This window comes from Nerophis lumbriciformis, linkage group LG02 (genome assembly GCF_033978685.3).
Source record: "Nerophis lumbriciformis linkage group LG02, RoL_Nlum_v2.1, whole genome shotgun sequence".
NCBI classification, from domain to species: Eukaryota; Metazoa; Chordata; class Actinopteri; order Syngnathiformes; family Syngnathidae; genus Nerophis; species Nerophis lumbriciformis.
The window spans coordinates 1015001-1040000 of NC_084549.2; the positions used below are offsets into that span (position 1 = coordinate 1015001).

At 41.9% G+C, this 25000-nt stretch overlaps 1 protein-coding gene across 1 annotated transcript; it reads left to right on the plus strand.

Annotated features, from left to right (window-relative positions):
• Positions 1–928: 928 nt before the first annotated feature.
• LOC133616154 (ubiquitin-conjugating enzyme E2 D4-like) lies at positions 929–19875 on the plus strand. The gene is made up of 7 exons (XM_061975607.2): positions 929–1150; positions 1483–1546; positions 10647–10678; positions 12393–12470; positions 17031–17136; positions 17203–17296; positions 19551–19875. The coding sequence occupies exons 1-7, from the start codon at positions 1127–1129 to the stop codon at positions 19594–19596; spliced, it is 444 nt and encodes a 147-aa protein (XP_061831591.1). The 5' UTR covers positions 929–1126; the 3' UTR covers positions 19597–19875.
• Positions 19876–25000: the final 5125 nt, after the last annotated feature.

Here is a 25000-nt window from a genome sequence, read left to right on the forward strand (position 1 = left end):
TGCTGTGAAATACAGCTGACAGGATGGCGCACCAAACACGAAGCAAGGCCATGGTGCAGGAGAACAAAGGACTTCTTTCATTTAAGGTTTGTGATAAACCATCAAACTCATTCGTTAAAAGGACTCTATAGTAATATAAAGCAAATTTTTCTGGACATTATCATGCAAGAAAAGTTTATTTTTGGGATCGCGATCACCGCGTAATGATTTTTAAAGGTTGCATTATATTATTAACTGTCCCATGTGATCAGCCAGTGCGATTGGAAGTCCATGCTCAATTATTGCCTCCGTAAATAAAACTTCGGCATTTATCACATCCAAAGAATCTGTTTGGGCGACGAAAAACGTTGAAAGTTTTCCACTTGTATCGCTAGCAACGGCATTAGACTTGTGTTTTTTTGTCCCAACGTGGTCTTTTACATCGCTAATTCCTCCGTGTCCGATCGAAAAATCTTGTCTGCACAAGGTGCAATTCGCGTAGTTTTCACCCTTTTTTTTTTTTTTTTTAATGTTAGATATATAACAACGGGCGGATGGCGGGCGGATGCAGTTCTGATCAAACGTTACATCGGGTGGATGGCGGATGGTTGACGACTTTCTGCCGCGGTTGCGGATGAAATAAATTGCCTATCCGCGCATCTCTAATGCATACATATGTATGCATATGTATGCGGGCCTTTTGAATATCTCCCTAATTCTGAGGTCTCAAGGTTGGCAAGTATGGGTTAGGTTGGGTTGCTATCAGTCATCAACAATTTTCTCATCTGATTTAAGTTCATGACTAGGTAGAAACTTGAAATACTTGAAATGCACATGTAAATTCTTCCTTAAAATGTTTAATTTTAATGTTTTCTCCGGCTGTTTTTTTTTTTAGTAAGCGCAATTTAGCGCGGCCCCTTTAAGAAGAGGCGTCCCTCCACACTACATCACCCACAATGCACCGCGACACCTTCAAGCTCTTCCGTCGTGGAACAAAAAGGCGGAAACAAAAGAGCAGCACAGTCCGCCAGTAAAACAAACAAACAGCAGAAAAAGTGCGCTTTAGTTGCAGTTGACAGCTGTCGCCTGGTCGCCGCCTCGTAGCCTCGTAGCCTCGTAGCCTCGTAGCCGAGCTCCAGCTCTTGTCATGGCTTTGAAGAGAATACAGAAGGTGAGTTGGTGTCATTATTCTTCTCATGCACGATGGAGTCAGGAAATGTGGATATAGTCTGTTTTAATTCATCAACCTTTGCCCACTAGTGTCGATACAAACCATTTCAAGTTGAATGTGAAGCCATTAAAAGGTTCATCTTTGAGGCCCAAACATGAACGTCATTAGCTTTCATGCATGATGAGTAAGCTAAGTTAGCTTGCAGTTAGCCTAGCATAGCTAGTAAGGCGTGTCGGTCTGCTTTGTTTTTCTCACTTTTGTCTGCCATTTTATCATCCAATGTCTTCACGCATCTCAGGTCAATTGAGGATTTTTATTTTTTTTTATTGTAGGAGTTGAATGACTTACAGAGGGACCCTCCTGCATCATGCTCGGCTGGACCGGTAGGAGAGGACAGTAAGTTGTTATCTTTACCTATCTTCTGATTACATTACTAGTTGTATTACTAGTTTACCTCTTCTTCTGCAGACACTACTATTTGTATTACTAGTTTATCTCTTATGCAGACATTACTACTTGTATTACTAGCTTACCTCTTATTATGCAGACATTACTAGTTGTATTACTAGCTTACCTCTTATCAGACATTACTAGTTGTATTACTAGTTTACCTCTTCTTCTGCAGACATTACTAGTTGTATTGCTAGTTTACCTCTTTTTATGCAGACATTGCTAGTTGTATTACTAGTTTATCTCTTCTTATGCAGACATTACTAGTTGTATTACTAGTTTACCTCTTCTGATGACATTACTAGTTGCATTACTAATTTACCTCTTCTGCAGACATTACTAGTTGTATTACTAGTTTACCTCTTCTGCAGACATTACTAGTTCTATTACTAGCTTACCTCTTTTTCTGCATACATTACTAGTTGTATTGCTAGTTTACCTCTTCTTCTGCAGACATTACTAGTTGTATTACTAGTTTACCTCTTCTTCTGCAGACATTACTAGTTGTATTACTAGCTTACCTCTTCTTCTGCAGACATTACTAGTTGTATTACTAGTTTACCTCTTCTTATGCAGACATTACTAGTTGTATTACTAGTTTACCTCTTATGCAGACATTACTAGTTGTATTACTAGCTTACCTCTTCTTCTGCAGACATTACTAGTTGTATTGCTAGCTTACCTCTTTTTCTGCAGACATTACTAGTTGTATTGCTAGTTTACCTCTTTTTATGCAGACATTGCTAGTTGTATTACTAGTTTACCTCTTATTATGCAGACATTACTAGTTGTATTACTAGCTTACCTCTTCTGCAGACATTACTAGTTGTATTGCTAGCTTACCTCTTTTTCTGCAGACATTACTAGTTGTATTACTAGCTTACCTCTTCTTATGCAGACATTACTAGTTGTATGACTAGCTTACCTCTTATTATGCAGACATTACTAGTTGTATTACTAGCTTACCTCTTCTTATGCAGACATTACTAGTTGTATTACTAGTTTACCTCTTCTGCAGACATTACTAGTTGTATTACCAGTTTACATCTTATGAAGACATTAGTTGTATTACTAGTTTACCTCTTCTTCTGCAGACATTACTAGTTGTATTACTAGCTTACCTCTTATGCAGACATTACTAGTTGTATTACTAGTTTACCTCTTATGCAGACATTACTAGTTGAATTACTATTTTACCTCTTCTGCAGACATTACTAGTTGTATTACCAGTTTACCTCTTCTTATGCAGACATTACTAGTTGTATTACTAGCTTACCTCTTCTGCATATATTACTAGTTGTATTACTAGTTTACCTCTTCGGCAGACATTACTAGTTGTTTTACTAGTTTACCTCTTCTTCTGCAGACATTACTAGTTGTATTATTAGCTTAACTCTTCTTCTGCAGACATTACTAGTTTTACTAGTTTACCTCTTCTGCAGACATTACTAGTTGTATTGCTAGTTTAAAGTTAAAGTTAAAGTCCCAATGATTGTCACACACACACTAGGTGTGGTGAAATTTGTCCTCTGCATTTGACCCATCCCCTTGTTCACCCCCTGGGAGGTGAGGGGAGCAGTGGGCAGCAGCGGTGCCGCGCCCGGGAATCATATTTGGTGATTTAACACCCAATTCCAACCCTTGATGCTGAGTGCCAAGTAGGGAGGTAATGGGTCCCATTTTTATAGTCTTTGGTATGACTCGGCCGGGGTTTGAACACACAACCTACCGATCTCAGGGCGGACACTCTAACCACTAGGCCACTGAGTAGGTATTCTTCTGCAGACATTACTAGTTGTATTACTAGTTTACTTCTTCTGCAGACATTACTAGTTCTATTACTAGCTTACCTCTTCTTCTGCAGACATTTCTAGTTGTATTACTAGTTTACCTCTTAAAAAAATATTTTTTGCGAATCAGTACCGTATTTTCCGCACCATTAGCCGCACCTAAAAACCACAAATTTACTCAAAAGCTGACAGTGCGGCTTTTAACCCGGTGCGCTTTATATATGGATAAATATTAAGATTCATTTTCATAAAGTTTCGATCTCGCAACTTAGGTAAACAGCCGCCATCTTTTTTCCCGGTAGAACAGGAAGCGCTTCTTCTTCTACGCAAGCAACCGCCAAGGTAAGCACCCGCCCCCATAGAACAGGAAGCGCTACTTCTTCTACTGTAAGCAACCACCCGCCCGCGTAGAACAGGAAGCGCTTCTTCTTCTACTGTAAGCAACCACCCGCCCCCGGAAGAAGAAGAAGCGCGCAAATTTTCGTTTCATTTCCTTTGTGTGTTTACATCTGTAAAGACCAGACTACAAAATGGCTCCTACTAAGCGACACGCGTATAACGCAGAATTTAAACTTAAGGCAATAAGTCATGCCGAAGAACACGGAAATAGAGCAGCAGCAAGAGAATATAACATAAATGAATCAATGGTGCGTAGGTGGAGGAAGCAAGAAGATGACCTGCGCCAGGTAAAGAAGACAAAACAGAGTTTCCGAGGGAACAAAGCAAGATGGCAACTGTTGGAGGACAAACTCGAACAGTGGGTTGTTGAGCAGAGAGCAGCAAGCAGAAGTGTCAGCACCATCACTATTCGAATGAAGGCAACAAAGCTAGCAAGCGAACTTCACCTGGATGATTTTAAAGGTGGTGCTTCTTGGTGTTTCCGGTTCATGAAAAGACGCAATCTCTCCATCCGCGCACGGACTACTATTTCACAGCAACTGCCTAACGACTTTAAAGAAAAGCTGGCTACTTTCCGTGCATATTGTAAAAACAAGATAGCTGAAAAAAAGATCCGGCCAGAGCACATTATCAACATCGACGAGGTTCCACTGACTTTTGATATTCCTGTGAACCGCACTGTGGATACAACGGGAGCACGTACAGTGAATATTCGCACCACAGGGAATGAGAAGTCATCCTTCACTGTGGTTCTAGCTTGCCATGCTAATGGCCTGAAACTTCCACCCATGGTGATATTCAAAAGGAAGACCTTGCCAAAAGAGACCTTTCCAGCCGGCGTCATCATAAAAGCTAACTCGAAGGGATGGATGGATGAAGAAAAGATGAGCGAGTGGTTAAGGGAAGTTTACGCGAAGAGGCCGGGTGGCTTTTTTCACGCAGCTCCGTCCATGTTGATATACGACTCCATGCGCGCCCACATCACAGATGGTGTCAAAAAACAAGTGAAGCACACAAATACAACACTCGCCGTCATTCCGGGTGGATTAACCAAAGAACTCCAACCGCTGGATATTGGTGTCAACAGGGCATTCAAATCACGACTGCGAACGGCGTGGGAACAATGGATGACCGAAGGCGAACACACCTTCACTAAGACAGGGAGACAGCGCCGGACGACATACGCCAACATTTGCCAGTGGATCGTAAATGCCTGGGCAGATATTTCGGTCACAACTGTGGTCCGAGCTTTCCGGAAGGCAGGATTCACAGAACTGCTGGACAACAGTGACACTGACTCCGATGACTTCGACGAGACGGAACCGGCCATTTTGGATCCCACATTTGCCCAACTTTTCAATTCGGACACCGAAGACGAAGAATTCGAAGGATTTACGAATGAAGAATAACTTCAGAAAGTGAGCGCTATGTTTATTTTGTGTGTTGTGACATTAACGTTCGAGCAACATTATGTTGCTATTGCTCTACACTATTTTGAATTTTACTATGTTTGTGATTGCACATTTGCGTACATTTTGGGACAGAGTTGTTAGAACGCTGGTTTTTAATATATTATTAAAGTTTGACTGACCTATCTGACTGTTTTTTTGACATTCCCTTTAGCGCAGCGTAGGCGCGGCTTATAGTCCGGGGCGGCTTATTGGTGGACAAAGTTTTGAAATATGCCATTCATTGAAGGTGCGGCTAATAATCCGGTGCGCCTTATAGTGCGGAAAATACGGTAATTACAGTCTGCAAATGATGTGTTGTTGTTGAGTGTCGGTGCTGTCTAGAGCTCGGCAAAGTAACCGTGTAATACTCTTCCATATCAGTAGGTGGCAGCAGGTAGCTAATTGCTTTGTAGATGTGGGAAACAGCGGGAGGCAGGGTGCAGGTAAAAAGGTATCTAATGCTTAAACCAAAAATAAACAAAAGGTGAGTGCCCCTAAGAAAAGGCATTGAAGCTTAGGGAAGGCTATGCAGAACGAAAGTAAATCTGAACTGGCTACAAAGTAAACAAAAACAGAATGCTGGACGACAGCAAAGACTTACTGTGGACCAAAGACGGCGTCCACAAAGTACATCCGAACATGACATGACAATCAACAATGTCCCCACAAAGAAGCAACTGAAATATTCTTGATTGTTAAAACAAAGTAAATGTGGGAAATATCGCTCAAAGGAAGACATGAAAATGCTACAGGAAAATACCCCCCTATAAGGAAAAAGCCAAAAACTAAAACACTAGAGCTATGGTGATGCATGCTTGGTTATGGTTTAAAGTCATATCCAACAATTGCAACAACTTCTTTTTACTGTCAAGTGAGTTTGTTGGTGGTGTTCTTCCGCATTTTTTCAACGCAAAAAATTTGCCTTGGCTCAAAAAAGGTTGAAAAACACTGAGTTAGGGGACTCCCTGGACTCAGGTAGTCTTGTCAACAAGTGCGAGGCTCTGTCTATGAGTGAGAAGCCGGCTGGCCTGGTTGACACACTGCAGCCTTCTCTCCACTCACCTGCGCTCCAGCAGCCAGGTTTTACACCGGCCTGCTCTTCCTCCTCCTTCCAGCGCAGGCATTCCACCTGCTCGTCTCACCTAACGAGAGATCTCACCCAGGGGACTGGTGTTGCCCCCCCTTATGATCGAGCAGACACTCCCACTACCTTCAATATTGGTGATTCCATGGTGTGGCAAATCCTCATTAGGGGGGCATGCTGTTTCCCGGTGCCACCATTACGGACATTAAAGAGAAAACGCCGGACATCCTGAAATGCCATCTGATGATGACAAGTATCATTGTCCATGAAGGGGCAAACCACATAATAATAATAATAATTGGCAGCCTGGTGGAAGGGGGGTTAGTGCGTCTGCCTCACAATATGAAGGTCCTGAATAGTCCTGAGTTCAATCCCGGGCTCGGGATCTTTTTTTATGTGGAGTTTGCATGTTCTCCCCGTGACTGCGTGGGTTCCCTCCGGGTACTCCGGCTTCCTCCCACCTCCAAAGACATGCACCTGGGGATAGGCTCCTCCCACCTCCAAAAACATGCACCTGGGGATAGGCTCCTCCCACCTCCAAAGACATGCACCTGGGTATAGGTTGATTGGCAACACTAAATTGGCCCTAGTGTGTGAATGTGAGTGTGAATGTTGTCTATCTGTGTTGGCCCTGCGATGAGGTGGCGACTTGTCCAGGGTGTATGCCGCCTTCCACCCGATTGTAGCTGAGATAGGCTCCAGCGCCCCCCGCGACCCCGAATGGAATAAGCGGTAGAAAATGGATGGATGGATAGATTATATTTGTAAAAAACCCTTTACATTGAGCAAACAACCTCAAAGTGCTACAGTGCATTAAAAAAATATAAAAGATAATACAAATAAAAACTAGAACAGCCTAATAGCTAGAAGTAGCACGCATATATCTAAAAAAAGAAAAAGGCTTTTTTAAAATCATCGACAGTCTGTGGTGCCCTCAGATGGTCAGGGAGGGCGTTCCACAGACTGGGAGCGGCGGAGCAGAAAGCAGGTAGCAGTCTGAACTTCTAAAGCAGGACTTCATCCACCTCCTCAAAACCGTTGCGCAGTTCCAGGTCCATCCATCCATCCATCCATCTTCTTCCGCTTATCCGAGGTCGGGTCGCGGGGGCAGCAGCCTAAGCAGGGAAGCCCAGACTTCCCTCTCCCCAGCCACTTCGTCCAGCTCTCCCTGTGGGACCCCGAGGCGTTCCCAGGCCAGCCGGGAGACATAGTCTTCCCAACGTGTCCTGGGTCTTCCCCGCGGCCTCCTACCGGTCGGACGTGCCCTAAACACCTCCCTAGGGAGGCGTTCGGGTGGCATCCTGACCAGATGCCCGAACCACCTCATCTGGCTCCTCTCGATGTGGAGGAGCAGCGGCTTTACTTTGACCTCCCCCCGGATGACAGAGCTTCTCACCCTATCTCTAAGGGAGAGACCCGCCACCCGGCGGAGGAAACTCATTTGGGCCGCTTGTACCCGTGATCTTGTCCTTTTGGTCATAACCCAAAGCTCGTGACCATAGGTGAGGATGGGAACGTAGATCGACCGGTAAATTGAGAGCTTTGCCTTCCGGCTCAGCTCCTTCTTCACCACAACGTGTGAAGTTCAAGTTCCAGGTACACCTTTTAATTTCTGCCACCTGCGGCAGAGGGACAGGCAGCTTCAACAGGCTGCTTACGTGCCTGTTGAAGCAAAGTGGTCTATGTGTAAATAAGGACAGTCACTTACCAATCGCCAAATGCAGTCGCTGACCAAAGCATTGCATCACTCTGAAGTGTAGATTTCAGCAACAAGGCATCCATCCATCCATCCATTTTCTACCGCTTATTCCCTTCAGGGTCGCGGGGGGCGCTGGAGCCTATCTCAGCTACAATCGGGCGGAAGGCGGGGTACACAACAAGGCACTATATACGTATATATATATATTTTTTTTTAAGTTTGATGTGCATCATCAGAGAATCCTCCGTAAACATGCGAGAGGCAGACTGAGCCAAAGAGGATGCCCTGTGCTTCGCAAAGAAGAGCAAACCACTGTAAGAAAGGCACATAAAGAAATAATGGTATGTTTCAAATACATACCGGTTTCTGAAATACAGCGGTATTAACTACAGTACTGGTGTTTGACCTAGCCCTACATGCACACGTTCTTGTGTACGGAATTGTTTAAAGGTCAACCTGTATGGAAAGTCAAAATGGTGGTCAACCTAGGGATGTCCCGATCCAGGTTTTTGCACTTCCGATCCGATACCGATATTGTTTTTGCATTTCCGATCCGATACCGATACTGACCGATACCGATACTGGCCTATCCGAGCATGTATTAAAGTTTAAAGTTATTTAGCCTACTTAGTTGTCAGAATCATGTTGAAAAGGGTTTTAGTACTCTTGATAACAACTAGCCAGCTGAATTAGGGGAGTTTGAATAATACACAATGGTTGGTAACAAGAAACTGACCTGTTTATTCAAGGATAAACACAAAATAGACAAAATTATACATGACAAACAGAAATGGCATCATTGAACTAGGGCTGGGCGATATGGCCTTTTTTTAATATTGCGATATTTTAAGGCCATATTGCGATACACGATATATATCTCGATATTTTTACCTTAGCCTTGAATGAACACTTCATGCATATAATCACAGCAGTATGATGATTCTATGTGTTTTGATTGATTGATTGAGACTTTTATTAGTACGGTAGATTGCACAGTACAGTACATATCCCGTACAATTGACCACTAAATGGTAACACCCCAATAAGTTTTTCAACTTGTTTAAGACGGGGTCCACTTAAATTGATTCATGATAGTTCAATCCCCACCTAGTGCCAACCTCGTCATGTCCGTTGTGTCCTGAGTAAGACACTTCACCCATGCTCCTGATGGGTGCTGGTTAGCGCCTTGCATGGCAGCTCCCTCCATCAGTGTGTGAATGTGTGTGTGAATGGGTAAATGTGGAAGTAGTGTCAAAGCGCTTTGAGTACCTTGAAGGTAGAAAAGCGCTATACAAGTACAACCCATTGATCATTTATATATACTCTTTTGATGGTGTGGAGTCTGGACGTGTGGCACTGAATGGAGATAAGCGTCTCGACAGACGTCACAATATTTGAACAATGATGACGAAAACTGTTGTCTCTGTCGTGTCCGTGTGTCGAAAATTGTTATGCGCTTATTTTTTTATTTGATTTTGTGCGTGGCATAGATTTGCCGTGCGCAGAGGACGCTTGAGCAGGCGCGCACCTTAGCAGCTGCGCTAGCATCACAGCTAACGTTAGCCATGCCGCTACCTCTCTGCTGGGAGAGGACGTATACGTATGTGACGTGACAGTATGTGACGTATGTCGTGACAGTATGTGACGTGTGTAAGAAGGTGCGCTCGCTGTCTGTGAGAGGGAGACACAGGAAAGAGTGAGAAGAGCCTGTCGTGTAATGCCAGCAGCTAAAAGCAACTGCGTGAGAATTGTGGATGTGTTGAAGGTGTGCTGGAAAATGCGGAACGGAAATTACGGAGCAGCAGAAAAGTGGAATGTATTATTTAAATAGGTGCGTTGGAAAACACGGACCGGGGTTTTTTTTAAAACTGGATCTGGATCGGCATTTTCCCATGCCTTGCCGATACGCAATTTTTGGCAAATATCGGCAGCCGATCCGATCCAAATATCGGATCGGGACATCCCTAGGTCAACCTGCATATAGTGGCCACCTGTCTATAGTGGTCACTTTTTGTTTTCATCAGTGGTCACTATAGACTTTTCTTCAAGGCTCATCTTTCATCCTGTACTCCCAGGTTATCTTTTAGTTTATAATAATAATAATGGATTAGATTTAATATTGCGCTTTTCTATTATTAGATACTCAAAGCGCTCACAGACAAGTGGGAACCCATCATTCATTCACACCTGGTGGTGGTAAGCTACATTTGGAGCCACAGCTGCCCTGGGGTAGACTGACGGAAGCGAGGCTGCCAGTTTGCGCCTACGGCCGCCTTCGACCGCCGCCTATCATTCATTCACCAGTGTGAGCGGCACCGGGGGCAAGGGTGAAGTGTCCTGCCCAAGGACACAACGGCAGCGATTTGGATGTCAAGAGGCGGGGAGCGAACCTGCAACCCTCAGGTTTCTGGCACGGCCGCTCTACCCACTACGCCATACCACTCCCAAGTTTAAACCGAATCTCCAGTTTTTAAGAAATCTTTGTATTTGTAGCTGATGTAAAAGCAATCCTGTGCTCGTAGCACAGTTTGAGGATCTGCAGTATTAGGCCTTGTCGTGGTGTCATTTTCTAAGAGAACTGTTCTTTTCTAGTTGCTTAACAACCTTCTTTTGTCTCTCCTAGTGTTCCATTGGCAAGCTACCATCACAGGACCGGTGAGCCTTTTCTAAATGTTTGCTTCTTCTTCTTTTTTCCTTGTAAAAGGCTGCTTCTGGATGTGTGCACAATGGCTGTTTTATGTTGACTTGAACACCTTTTCACCTGTTTGAAACAGTTTAGACTGGCACACTCTCTGCTAGTGTGACACATTGAAAGCTCTCACATTGTAGTGACAATAGCCTGCCAATGAGTTGTGCTATGCAGTACATACCTGCCAACTACTCCGGTTTTCCCGTAATTAGTACGGTTTTCATCAACCTATTCCGGGTTACGGTTGCAGTGATAAAAAATACGGTTTTTCATTCATTAAAATTTTTTTTTTTTTTTAAGTTTTATTCACGAAATCGCGTAACAACAATGACAATCGACACTGCTTCCCGTAACTTCCTATCGAGCCATTCCGAATGCCATGCGCGAGTCTATTTATAGCACCGCTGCCAAGGACGAGGCCATTGTTTCCAAACGAGCGAACGATCATGGAATCAGCCGGAGAAAAATCGCATACGAGTCTTAAACCGAAAAGAAAACTGCAGTCATTCCGTGAAGAATATTCAAAAGCCTATCCGGGAATAATTATCCGTTCCAAAAAGGGTGAAAACTACGCGAATTGCACCTTGTGCAGACAAGATTTTTCGATCGGACACGGAGGAATTAGCGATGTAAAAGACCACGTTGGGACAAAAAAACACAAGTCTAATGCCGTTGCTAGCGACACAAGTGGAAAACTTTCAACGTTTTTCGTCGCCCAAACAGATTCTTTGGATGTGATAAATGCCGAAGTTTTATTTACGGAGGCAATAATTGAGCAAACAAAAAGGTAATGACACCAATGTTATCTATTGGAATTGTTTAGTACTGTTATACTGTTAAAAGTGTTGATACTATTTATGCTTTCAAGTCCAAGTTGAAGAAATCTTGTTAAATGTTGACAGCATAACTACCAAAATACAGAAGTATGTCCTTAATATTTTTGCAGTGCTATTTCTGTTGAAAAGTTCAAATGATTACATTAGAGATGTGATGTGCCACTTTTCAAGTGTCTGATGGCTTCAATTAATTTTCATTAATTTTTCATATTTTGAATTCTTTTGAAAGGCTTACAAAAAAACTACATTTGAATTGTAATTCCATGCTATTGACAGGACTATTAATTTTAATGAAGTTAGCTTACCATGTTTACAGTATGATAATTGTGATAGAAATGTGAATTTTAGGCACAGAATATTTTTTACAATTGAACAAGGCAGTAGATTATACAAGCTTGGACAGAAAGTTAATAATGACACCAATTTTTTTTTTTAATGGAATTGTTTAGTACTGTTTTACCATTTGTTTACTGTAAAAAGTGTTTATACTTTCAATGAACAAATTGAAGTCTTGTGAAAGGTTGACAGGATAACTGGCATTAACTGTCAAAATAATTTCAAACTATTGAAGTTAGCTTACAGAATAAACATGTCAATCAACCCATATGATTTGTGCTGTAATATTTTTGTTTTGAAAAGTCACTGTGACTGATAGAAAAGTGACATTTTAACCTGTCTGAATGCTAATAATCATTTTGCGTCGGGGGGCGAAGGAACCCCCCACCAGGACTTTGTCCTGGACCTACCGTGGACCCTGGCTACTAGGTTTTTCTGATTTCAAAAGTTGGCAGGTATGGCAGTACATGAGTTTTATTTCATTAAAAAAATTCCCTTTCTTTCTCAGAATGACAGCCCATATCATGGAGGCGTGTTCTTCCTTTCTGTCCATTTCCCCACAGACTACCCTTTTAAACCACCTAAGGTAGGTTTCCAACTCACACATGCACATGTTAGCTTAAAGAAGTATGCATTGCGTCATAACTTTGACCAGTATGTTGATTTATAGTGTAAACTTACATAGATCAGGGGTGTCCAAACTATGGCCATGGTCCAAATGAGGCTGGTTGGCATCTTCTTTTTGGGACAGGAGGCAGCACAAGTTCAATGGGAGGAGTACAGGTAAAAGCCAATAAATTAGAATATTTTGAAAAACTTGATTTATTTCAGTAATTGCATTCAAAAGGTGTAACTTGTACATTATATTTATTCATTGCACACAGACTGATGCATTCAAATGTTTATTTCATTGAATTTTGATGATTTGAAGTGGCAACAAATGAAAATCCAAAATTCCGTGTGTCACAAAATTAGAATATTACTTAAGGCTAATACAAAAAAGGGATTTTTAGAAATGTTGGCCAACTGAAAAGTATGAAAATGAAAAATATGAGCATGTACAATACTCAATACTTGGTTGGAGCTCCTTTTGCCTCAATTACTGCGTTAATGCGGCGTGGCATGGAGTCGATGAGTTTCTGGCACTGCTCAGGTGTTATGAGACCATCACCCAACCATGCAAATTTTGCATTTCCTTTGGAAATCGAGGTCCCAGAGTCTGGAGGAAGACAGGAGAGGCACAGGATCCACGTTGCCTGAAGTCTAGTGTAAAGTTTCCACCATCAGTGATGGTTTGGGGTGCCATGTCATCTGCTGGTGTCGGTCCACTCTGTTTCCTGAGATCCAGGGTCAACGCAGCCGTCTACCAGCAAGTTTTAGAGCACTTCATGCTTCCTGCTGCTGACCTGCTCTATGGAGATGGAGATTTCAAGTTCCAACAGGACTTGGCGCCTGCACACAGCGCAAAATCTACCCGTGCCTGGTTTACGGACCATGGCATTTCTGTTCTAAATTGGCCCGCCAACTCCCCTGACCTTAGCCCCATAGAAAATCTGTGGGGTATTGTGAAAAGGAAGATGCAGAATGCCAGACCCAAAAACGCAGAAGAGTTGAAGGCCACTATCAGAGCAACCTGGGCTCTCATAACACCTGAGCAGTGCCAGAAACTCATCGACTCCATGCCACGCCGCATTAACGCAGTAATTGAGGCAAAAGGAGCTCCAACCAAGTATTGAGTATTGTACATGCTCATATTTTCCCATTTTCATACTTTTCAGTTGACCAACATTTCTAAAAATCCCTTTTTTGTATTAGCCTTAAGTAATATTCTAATTTTGTGACACACGGAATTTTGGATTTTCATTTGTTGCCACTTCAAATCATCAAAATTAAATGAAATAAACATTTGAATGCATCAGTCTGTGTGCAATGAATAAATATAATGTACAAGTTACACCTTTTGAATGCAATTACTGAAATAAATCAAGTTTTTCAAAATATTCTAATTTACTGGCTTTTACCTGTGTGTGTGTGTGTGTGTGTGTGTATATATAAAAACCCCGTTTCCATATGAGTTGGGAAATTGTGTTAGATGTAAATATAAACAGAATACAATGATTTGCAAATCCTTTTCAGTTGAATGCACTACAAAGACAACATATTTGATGTTCAAACTCATAAACTTTTTATTTTTTTGCAAATAATAATTAAATTAGAATTTCATGGCTGCAACACGTGCCAAAGTAGTTGGGAAAGGGCATGTTCACCACTGTGTTACATGGCCTTTCCTTTTAGCAACACTCAGTAAACGTTTGGGAACTGAGGAGACACATTTTTGAAGCTTCTCAGGTGGAATTCTTTCCCATTCTTGCTTGATGTACAGCTTAAGTTGTTCAACAGTCCGAGGGTCTCCGTTGTGCTATTTTAGGCTTCATAATGCGCCACACATTTTCAATGTCTGGACTACAGGCAGGCCAGTCTAGTACCCGCACTCTTTTACTATGAAGCCACGTTGATGTAACACGTGGCTTGGCATTGTCTTGCTGAAATAAGCAGGGGCGTCCATGGTAACGTTGCTTGGATGGCAACATATGTTGCTCCAAAAGCTGTATGTACCTTTCAGCATTAATGGTGCCTTCACAGATGTGTAAGTTACCCATGTCTTGGGCACTAATACACCCCCATACCATCACACATGCTGCCTTTTACACTTTGCGCCTATAACAATCCGGATGGTTCTTTTCTTCTTTGGTCCGTAGAACACGACGTCCATAGTTTCCAAAAACAATTTGAAATGTGGACTCGTCAGACCACAGAACACTTTTCCACTTTGTATCAGTCCATCTTAGATGAGCTCAGGCCCAGTGAAGCCGACGGCGTTTCTGGGTGTTGTTGATAAACGGTTTTCGCCTTGCATAGGAGAGTTTTAACTTGCACTTACAGATGTAGCGACCAACTGTAGTTACTGACAGTGGGTTTCTGAAGTGTTCCTGAGCCCAAGTGGTGATATCCTTTACACACTGATGTCGCTTGTTGATGCAGTACAGTCTGAGGGATCGAAGGTCACGGGCTTAGCTGCTTACGTGCAGTGATTTCTCCACATTCTCTGAACCCTTTGATGATATTGCGGACCGTAGATGGTGAAATCCCTAAATTCCTTGCAATAGCTGCTTGAGAAAGGTTTTTCTTAAACTGTTCAACAATTTCCTCACGCATTTGTTGACAAAGTGGTGACCCTCGCCCCATCCTTGTTAGTGAATGACTGAGCATTTCAAGGAATCTACTTTTATACCCAATCATGGCACCCACCTGTTCCCAATTAGCCTGCACACCTGTGGGATGTTCCAAATAAGTGTTTGATGAGCATTCCTCAACTTTATCAGTATTTATTGCCACCTTTCCCAACTTCTTTGTCACGTGTTGCTGCCATCAAATTCTAAAGTTAATGATTACCGTATTTTCCGCACTATTAGCCGCACCTAAAAACCACAAATGTACTCAAAAGCTGACAGTGCGGCTTTTAACCCGGTGCGCTTTATATATGGATTAATATTAAGATTCATTTTCATAAAGTTTCGGTCTCGCAACTACGGTAAACAGCCGCCATCTTTTTTCCCCGTAGAAGAGGAAGTGCTTCTTCTTCTACGCAAGCAACCGCCAAGGTAAGCACCCGCCCCCATAGAACAGGAAGCGCTTCTTCTTCTACTGTAAGCAACCACCCGCCCGCGTAGAAGAAGAAAAAGCGCGCGGATATTACCGTACGTTTCATTTCCTTTGTGTGTTTACATCTGTAAAGACCACAAAATGGCTCCTACTAAGCGACAGGGATCCGGTTCATGAAAAGACGCAATCTCTCCATCCGCACATGGATTACTATTTCACAGCAACTGCCTAAAGACTTTCAAGAAAAGCTGGCTACTTTCCGTGCATATTGTAAAAACAAGATAGCTGAAAAAAAGATCCGGCCAGAGAACATTATCAACATGGACGAGGTTCCACTGACTTTTGATATTCCTGTGAACCGCACTGTGGATACAACGGGAGCACGTACGGTGAATATTCGCACCACAGGGAATGAGAAGTCATCCTTCACTGTGGTTCTAGCTTGCCATGCTAATGGCCAGAAACTTCCACCCATGGTGATATTCAAAAGGAAGACCTTGCCAAAAGAGACCTTTCCAGCCGGCGTCATCATAAAAGCTAACTCGAAGGGATGGATGAAGAAAAGATGAGCGAGTGGTTAAGGTAAGTTTAAGTTTCCGTGAAGAGGCCGGGTGGCTTTTTTCACGCAGCTCCGTCCATGTTGATATACGACTCCATGCGCGCCCACATCACGCTGGTTTTTAATATATTATTAAAGTTTGACTGACCTATCTGACTGTTTTTTTGACATTCCTTTAGCGCAGTTAGATGCGGCTTACAACACGGGGCGGCTTATAGGTGGACAAAGTTTTGAAATATGCCGTTCATTGAAGGCGCGGCTTATAACCCAGGGCGCCTTATGGTGCGGAAAATACGGTATTTGCCAAAAAAAAAATGTTTATGAGTTTGAACATCAAATATGTTGTCTTTGTAGCATATTCAACTGAATATGGGTTGAAAAGGATTTGCAAATCATTGTATTCCGTTTATATTTACATCCAACACTATTTCCCAACTCATATGGAGACGGGGTTTGTATATATATATACGGTATATATATATATATATATATATAACACCAAGACTTCATTCATGCACATTAGTAATACCGTGTTTTCTGGACTATAGAGCGCACCGGTGTATAAGCCGCACCCACTACATTTCAGAAGGAAAAAATGTTTTTCCATATATTAGCCACACCGGACAATAAGCCGCAGATATACTTTGTACTTCCGGTTCAAAGCACTAAACCGAAGGAAATACTGCAGAGCATCACCTGTAGTGAGCAAACTTGTCTAAAAGATGGTGCCATAGCTCAAACAATAACACACTTGTTCAGGGTCTCTGCTTGTGGTTTATGACAATGTTTTGAATACAAAAGGTTAGGGCCGTTTGCGAAGAAAAATCCATAAATTAGCTGCACCGTTCTATAAGCCACAGGGTTCAAAGCATAGGAATAAAGTAGTGCCTTGTAGTCTGTAATGAAGGTACATTTCTCCCACAGGTGGCTTTTCAGACAAAGATCTATCACCCCAACATAAACAGCAACGGCAGTATCTGCCTGGACATCTTAAGGTCACAGTGGTCTCCTGCTCTCACCGTATCAAAAGGTAGAAAACACTTGTTTACAACTCATGTGATGTTGACTAATCTCAAACCTTATTTGTTTGTCCCAGTCTTGTTATCCATATGCTCTTTGCTATGTGACCCCAACCCTGATGACCCCTTAGTCCCGGACATCGCACACACATACAAATCAGACCGACAGAAGTAAGTTGTTTTTGTTTGTTTCAGCATGTACAAACGTTGTTGTTTGTTTCGGCATGTACAAACGTTGTTGTTGTTGTTTGTTTCAGCATGTACAAACATTGTTGTTGTTTGTTTCAGCATGCACAAACATTGTTGTTGTTGTTTCAGCATGCACAAACGTTGTTGTTGTTGTTGTTGTTTCAGCAGGCACAAACGTTGTTGTTGTTGTTGTTTCAGCATGCACAAACGCTGTTTGTTTCAGCATGCACAAACGCTGTTTGTTTCAGCATGCACACACGTTGTTGTTTCAGCATGCACAAACATTGTTGTTTGTTTCAGCATGCACAAACATTGTTGTTTGTTTCAGCATGCACAAACATTGTTGTTTGTTTCAGCATGCACACACATTGTTGTTTGTTTCAGCATGCACACACATTGTTGTTTGTTTCAGCATGCACACACATTGTTGTTGTTTGTTTCAGTATGCACAAACATTGTTGTTGTTTGTTTCAGCATGCACAAACATTGTTTGTTTCAGCATGCACACACATTGTTGTTTGTTTCAGCATGCACACACATTGTTGTTTGTTTCAGCATGCACACACGTTGTTGTTGTTTCAGCATGCACACACGTTGTTGTTGTTTCAGCATGCACACACATTGTTGTTTGTTTCAGCATGTACACACATTGTTGTTTGTTTCAGCATGCACACACATTGTTGTTTGTTTCAGCATGCACACACATTGTTGTTTGTTTCAGCATGCACACACATTGTTGTTGTTTGTTTCAGTATGCACAAACATTGTTGTTGTTTGTTTCAGCATGCACAAACATTGTTGTTTGTTTCAGCATGCACACACATTGTTGTTTGTTTCAGCATGCACACACATTGTTGTTGTTTGTTTCAGCATGCACACACATTGTTGTTTGTTTCAGCATGTACACACATTGTTGTTGTTTGTTTCAGCATGCACACACATTGTTGTTTGTTTCAGCATGCACAAACATTGTTGTGTTTGTTTCAGCATGCACAAACATTGTTGTTGTTTGTTTCAGCATGCACACACATTGTTGTTGTTTGTTTCAGCATGCACACACATTGTTGTTGTTTGTTTCAGCATGCACACACATTGTTGTTGTTTGTTTCAGCATGCACACACATTGTTGTTGTTGTTTCAGCATGCACACACATTGTTGTTGTTTGTTTCAGCATGTACAAACGTTGTTGTTGTTGTTTGTTTCAGCATGTACAAACGTTGTTGTTTGTTTCAGCATGCACAAACGTTGTTTGTTTCAGCATGCACACACGTTGTTGTTTGTTTCAGCATGCACACACATTGTTGTTGTTTGTTTCAGCATGCACACACATTGTTGTTTGTTTCAGCATGCACACACATTGTTTGTTTCAGCATGCACACACATTGTTGTTTGTTTCAGCATGCACACACATTGTTGTTGTTTGTTTCAACATGCACACACGTTGTTGTTTGTTTCAGCATGCACACACATTGTTGTTGTTTGTTTCAGCATGCACACACATTGTTGTTGTTTGTTTCAGCATGCACACACATTGTTGTTGTTTGTTTCAGCATGCACACACATTGTTGTTGTTTGTTTCAGCATGCACACACATTGTTGTTGTTGTTTCAGCATGCACACACATTGTTGTTGTTTGTTTCAGCATGTACAAACGTTGTTGTTGTTGTTTGTTTCAGCATGTACAAACGTTGTTGTTTGTTTCAGCATGCACAAACGTTGTTTGTTTCAGCATGCACACACGTTGTTGTTTGTTTCAGCATGCACACACATTGTTGTTGTTTGTTTCAGCATGCACACACATTGTTGTTTGTTTCAGCATGCACACACATTGTTTGTTTCAGCATGCACACACATTGTTGTTGTTTGTTTCAGCATGCACACACATTGTTGTTGTTTGTTTCAGCATGCACACACATTGTTGTTGTTTGTTTCAGCATGCACACACATTGTTGTTGTTTGTTTCAGCATGCACACACATTGTTGTTGTTTGTTTCAGCATGCACACACATTGTTGTTGTTTGTTTCAGCATGCACACACATTGTTGTTGTTTGTTTCAGCATGCACACACATTGTTGTTGTTTGTTTCAGCATGCACACACATTGTTGTTTGTTTCGGCATGCACACACATTGTTGTTGTTTGTTTCAGCATGCACACACATTGTTGTTGTTTGTTTCAGCATGCAGAAAGAGTAAACAAATATGTGACATTGTTGTTGTGGTGTGTTTCTGCTAGGTACAACAAACTTGCCAGAGAATGGACTCAGAAGTATGCAATGTAAAGTGTGAACAGAACTGGTTCTGCTGGGAGCACTTTCACTTTCACTTTCACCACTCAAACTTGACATGGCCCAAATTATATTGACTGTTCATTTCCTTCTCAACTCTCAATTGGCATTATTATTATTATTATTATTATTATTATTATTATTATTACCGCTATCACTATTATAATTATGACATTAGCAGTGGTGAGAATACCTCATTTTATTATACATTTGAGATTTATACTGAATGAAACTATGCTCGTTTTACTTTACATTAAAAACATACACATTTGAGTTGCATTTTGTCTTCTTTTTGTGACTATTTACAATAAGATCAGTTCCTGCATTCATCATTTATGTGGCTTATTATTATTGAAGCCTGTTTCTGCCCCTACAAATATCTCCCATCATTATGAAATAAGAGATTTATTTCATAATTCAGACTTTTTATCCCATAACTGACACTTTATCTGGTTTTAACTTATTTCTCATAATTTAGACTTTATCTTTTCATTTTGAACTTTTATCTCACCTCAAAATGGTCACTCTCATAATTTTGATGTACCGTATTTTCCGCACCATAAGGCGCCCTGGGTTATAAGCCGCGCCTTCAATGAACGGCATATTTCAAAACTTTGTCCACCTATAAGCCGCCCCGTGTTATAAGCCGCATTTAACTGCGCTAAAGGAATGTCAAAAAAACAGTCAGATAGGTCAGTCAAACTTTAATAATATATTAAAAACCAGCGTGATGTGGGCGCGCATGGAGTCGTATATCAACATGGACGGAGCTGCGTGAAAAAAGCCACCCGGCCTCTTCGCGTAAACTTACCTTAACCACTCGCTCATCTTTTCTTCATCCATCCCTTCGAGTTAGCTTTTATGATGACGCCGGCTGGAAAGGTCTCTTTTGGCAAGGTCTTCCTTTTGAATATCACCATGGGTGGAAGTTTCTGGCCATTAGCATGGCAAGCTAGAACCACAGTGAAGGATGACTTCTCATTCCCTGTGGTGCGAATATTCACCGTACGTGCTCCCGTTGTATCCACAGTGCGGTTCACAGGAATATCAAAAGTCAGTGGAACCTCGTCCATGTTGATAATGTTCTCTGGCCGGATCTTTTTTTCAGCTATCTTGTTTTTACAATATGCACGGAAAGTAGCCAGCTTTTCTTGAAAGTCTTTAGGCAGTTGCTGTGAAATAGTAGTCCGTGTGCGGATGGAGAGATTGCGTCTTTTCATGAACCGGAAACCTGTCGCTTAGTAGGAGCCATTTTGTGGTCTTTACAGATGTAAACACACAAAGGAAATGAAACGTAATATCCGCGCGCTTCTTCTTCTTCTACGCGGGCGGGTGGTTGCTTACAGTAGAAGAAGAAGCGCTTCCTGTTCTATGGGGGCGGGTGCTTACCTTGGCGGTTGCTTGCGTAGAAGAAGAAGCACTTCCTCTTCTACGGGGAAAAAAGATGGCGGCTGTTTACCGTAGTTGCGAGACCGAAACTTTATGAAAATGAATCTTAATATTAATCCATATATAAAGCGCACCGGGTTATAAGCCGCACTGTCAGCTTTTGAGTAAATTTGTGGTTTTTAGGTGCGGCTAATAGTGCGGAAAATACGGTAACTAGATTTATCTCAATTTAATGTTTTAATCTCGTAATTTAGACTCTTGATTAGGACTTTGTATCTCATAATTTTGACTTTGTTTCATAATTTTGGTTTAATGATGATGTATCTCAATTTAAAAATGTTATCTCATAATTTAGACTCTTAATTGGGGCTTTTTATCTCAATTTTGACTTAATTTCGACTTTGTTTCATAATTTTAATTTAATTATGACATCTCAATTTATTTTTATTTATCTCATAATTAAGACTCTTAATTGTGACTTTTTATCTCATAATTTAGACTCAATTCCGACTTTGTTTCATAATTTTGACTGTCACAATTACAACTCATAATTTGGATTTATCTCAATTTCAATTTCTCATATACTACCGTATTTTCCGCACTATAAGGCGCACCTAAAAACCACACATTTTCTCAAAAGCTGACAGTGCGGCTTATAACCCGGTGCGCTTTATATATGGATTAATATTAAGATTCATTTTCATAAAGTTTCGGTCTCGCAACTACGGTAAACAGCCGCCATCTTTTTTCCCCGTAGAAGAGGAAGTGCTTCTTCTTCTACGCAAGCAACCGCCAAGGTAAGCACCCGCCCCCATAGAACAGGAAGCGCTTCTTCTTCTACTGTAAGCAACCACCCGCACGCGTAGAAGCAGAAAAAGCGCGCGGATATTACGTTTCATTTCCTTTGTGTGTTTACATCTGTAAAGACCACAAAATGGCTCCTACTAAGCGACAGGGATCCGGTTCATGAAAAAACGCAATCTCTCCATCCGCACACGGACTACTATTTCACAGCAACTGCCTAAAGACTTTCAAGAAAAGCTGGCTACTTTCCGTGCATATTGTAAAAACAAGATAGCTGAAAAAAAGATCCGGCCAGAGAACATTATCAACATGGACGAGGTTCCACTGACTTTTGATATTCCTGTGAACCGCACTGTGGATACAACGGGAGCACGTACGGTGAATATTCGCACCACAGGGAATGAGAAGTCATCCTTCACTGTGGTTCTAGCTTGCCATGCTAATGGCCAGAAACTTCCACCCATGGTGATATTCAAAAGGAAGACCTTGCCAAAAGAGACCTTTCCAGCCGGCGTCATCATAAAAGCTAACTCAAAGGGATGGAGTGATGAAGAAAAGATGAGCGAGTGGTTAAGGGAAGTTTACGCGAAGAGGCCGGGTGGCTTTTTTTCACGCAGCTCCGTCCATGTTGATATACGACTCCATGCGCGCCCACATCACGCTGGTTTTTAATATATTATTAAAGTTTGACTGACCTATCTGACTGTTTTTTTGACATTCCTTTAGCGCAGTTAGATGCGGCTTACAACACGGGGCGGCTTATAGGTGGACAACGTTTTGAAATATGCCGTTCATTGAAGGCGCAGCTTATAACCCAGGGCGCCTTATGGTGCGGAAAATACGGTATTTTATCTCAATTTTGACTCTCATAATTTTGAGTTTTACTTTGTGTCTGATTGTTGACTATCTTATAACGACTTTTTAAATAATTAATTTTAATTAATTTCATAAGTAGGATTTTTAATTTCGATTTTTTAATCTCCAAATGATGACTCCAAGTCAGTTCCTGCCTGTTACAACCTGAGTGTCCACTAGAGGGTAGCATTCACTTGCACTGCACATGCCTGAGGCCATTCCAAACAATATCAGTTTCCTAGTCTTTGTTCCATTTAATTCTAATGTCGTACATGCCTATGGAGTGCAGTGATCTAAAAAAGTAAACTTATTGTGGGTCGACATTTAGATGAAATATGATTGAGCTGCTGGACAAATGACCACTAATAGGAGTATAAACATTGCAGAAGTAAATCAAACATATATACTCTGTCTTCTTTCACTTGGTGTGTTTGACTGCTTGTTATCTTTGAAGTGTCCCGTATTGCTTCCCTTTCCCCCCCCCCTGACAGGATGTGGAGTGTTTCCTCAACAGGCCCATAAAGAGCTGCATGCTGGCTCTGCAGAAATCAAGTGCAGAAATGTCCATTAAAGCAAGACGTCTCATCTTGTAATCTCATCGCAGTGCTGGAAGAATAGACGTTCTTGGAGCAGATCCCCTAAGGTGCATACACAATAATATAGTATAATAAATAGTAAAAAAAAAAAAGAAAAAGGGAAGATATGTATCTATATATATGTATATATCCATACATATGCATGCATATATATATATATATATATATATATATATATAAGAGATGCACGGTTTGCGGGCACAACCGCGGATTATCCGTGGAATAATCCGCGGATCGGGCGGATGAAATAAAAAAAAATTAGATTTTATCGTCGGGTCGGGCGGTTGAAATAAAAAAAAATTAGATTTTAAATAGATTCAGGCGGGTGGCAGTTAAACCAATTGGTAAATATATATACATAGTTAAATGTTGTTACCCACATACGAAAAACGAGCAGGCACCTGCAGCATATGCCACAACAGAAGAAAAAAACAAAAAAAGAGATGGACACTTTTACGGAGCGGAGAAGGGACGCCTCGCCGGGGTCCGGGACCGAGGCCCCTTCCCCCGAGAGGGCCCCACCGCGGGAGCCGTAGCTGAGGCGATCCGCGAGAAGGGCCCGACGCACGTCCAGGGTCACCACCGCGCCCACCGCACCGACACCCCGCCTCGTCCGCCTTCGCCGCGGCCGGCGTCACGCGCAGAAGGTAAGCAGCTTACCTGCCCGCCACCCCCGTGGCCGGGGGCTCGTAACAGGGGTCACTCCGCGCGCTCCGCCCGCGCAGCTTACCTGCCCGCCACCCCTGTTGCCGGGGGCGCGTAACAGGGGTCACTCCGCGCGCAGTGCGCTCACAAAAGGGGTGGGGCTCACCCTGGTTGATATAGACAGCAGGACGGTGGCCATGGAAGTCGGAACCCGCTAAGGAGTGTGTAACAACCCACCTGCCGAATCAACTAGCCCTGAAAATGGATGGCGCTGGAGCGTCGGGCCCATATACCCGGCCGTCGCCGGCAGCGAGACGCGCTTGGAGGTGCGCTCAGCGCGGCTCCCACATGATTGCGCACTGGTGTGCGTCTGGGCCGTGACAGCGTGGCACGCATTGAATGTCTCTGCTACATTGGATCAGTCTCCTTTCTTTAACAGGCAAAAGCTTTATAACCTCACTAATGCCTTGCATCGTCTATATTAGATATATAACAACGGGCGGGTGCGGTTTTGAAAAAATGTTAGATCGGGTGGATGGCGGATGGTTGACGACTTTCTGATGCGGTTGCGGATGAAATAATTGCCTATCCGCGCATCTCTAATATATATATATATATATATATATATATATATATATGTGTGTGTGTGTATGATTAACTTGTGTGATGACTGTATTATGCTGATAGTATATATTTGTACCATGAATTGATTAACGTGGAACCCGATTCAAACAAGTTGAAAAACTTATACGGGTGTTACCATTTAGTGGTCAATTGTACGGAATATGTACTGTACTGTGCAATCTACTAATAAAAGTTTCAATCAATCAATATATATATGTGTAGATGTGTGTGTGTATGTATGTATATATATATATATATATATATATGTATATATATATATATTAAGGCTGCAACTAACGATTAATTTGGTAATCGATTAATCTGTCGATTATTGCTTCGATTAATCGATTAATAATCGGATAAAAGAGACAAACTACATTTCTATCCTTTCCAGTATTTTATTGGGGGGGGAAACCGCATACTTGTTTTGATTATTGTTTCTCAGCTGTTTGTACATGTTGCAGTTTATAAATAAAGGTTTATAA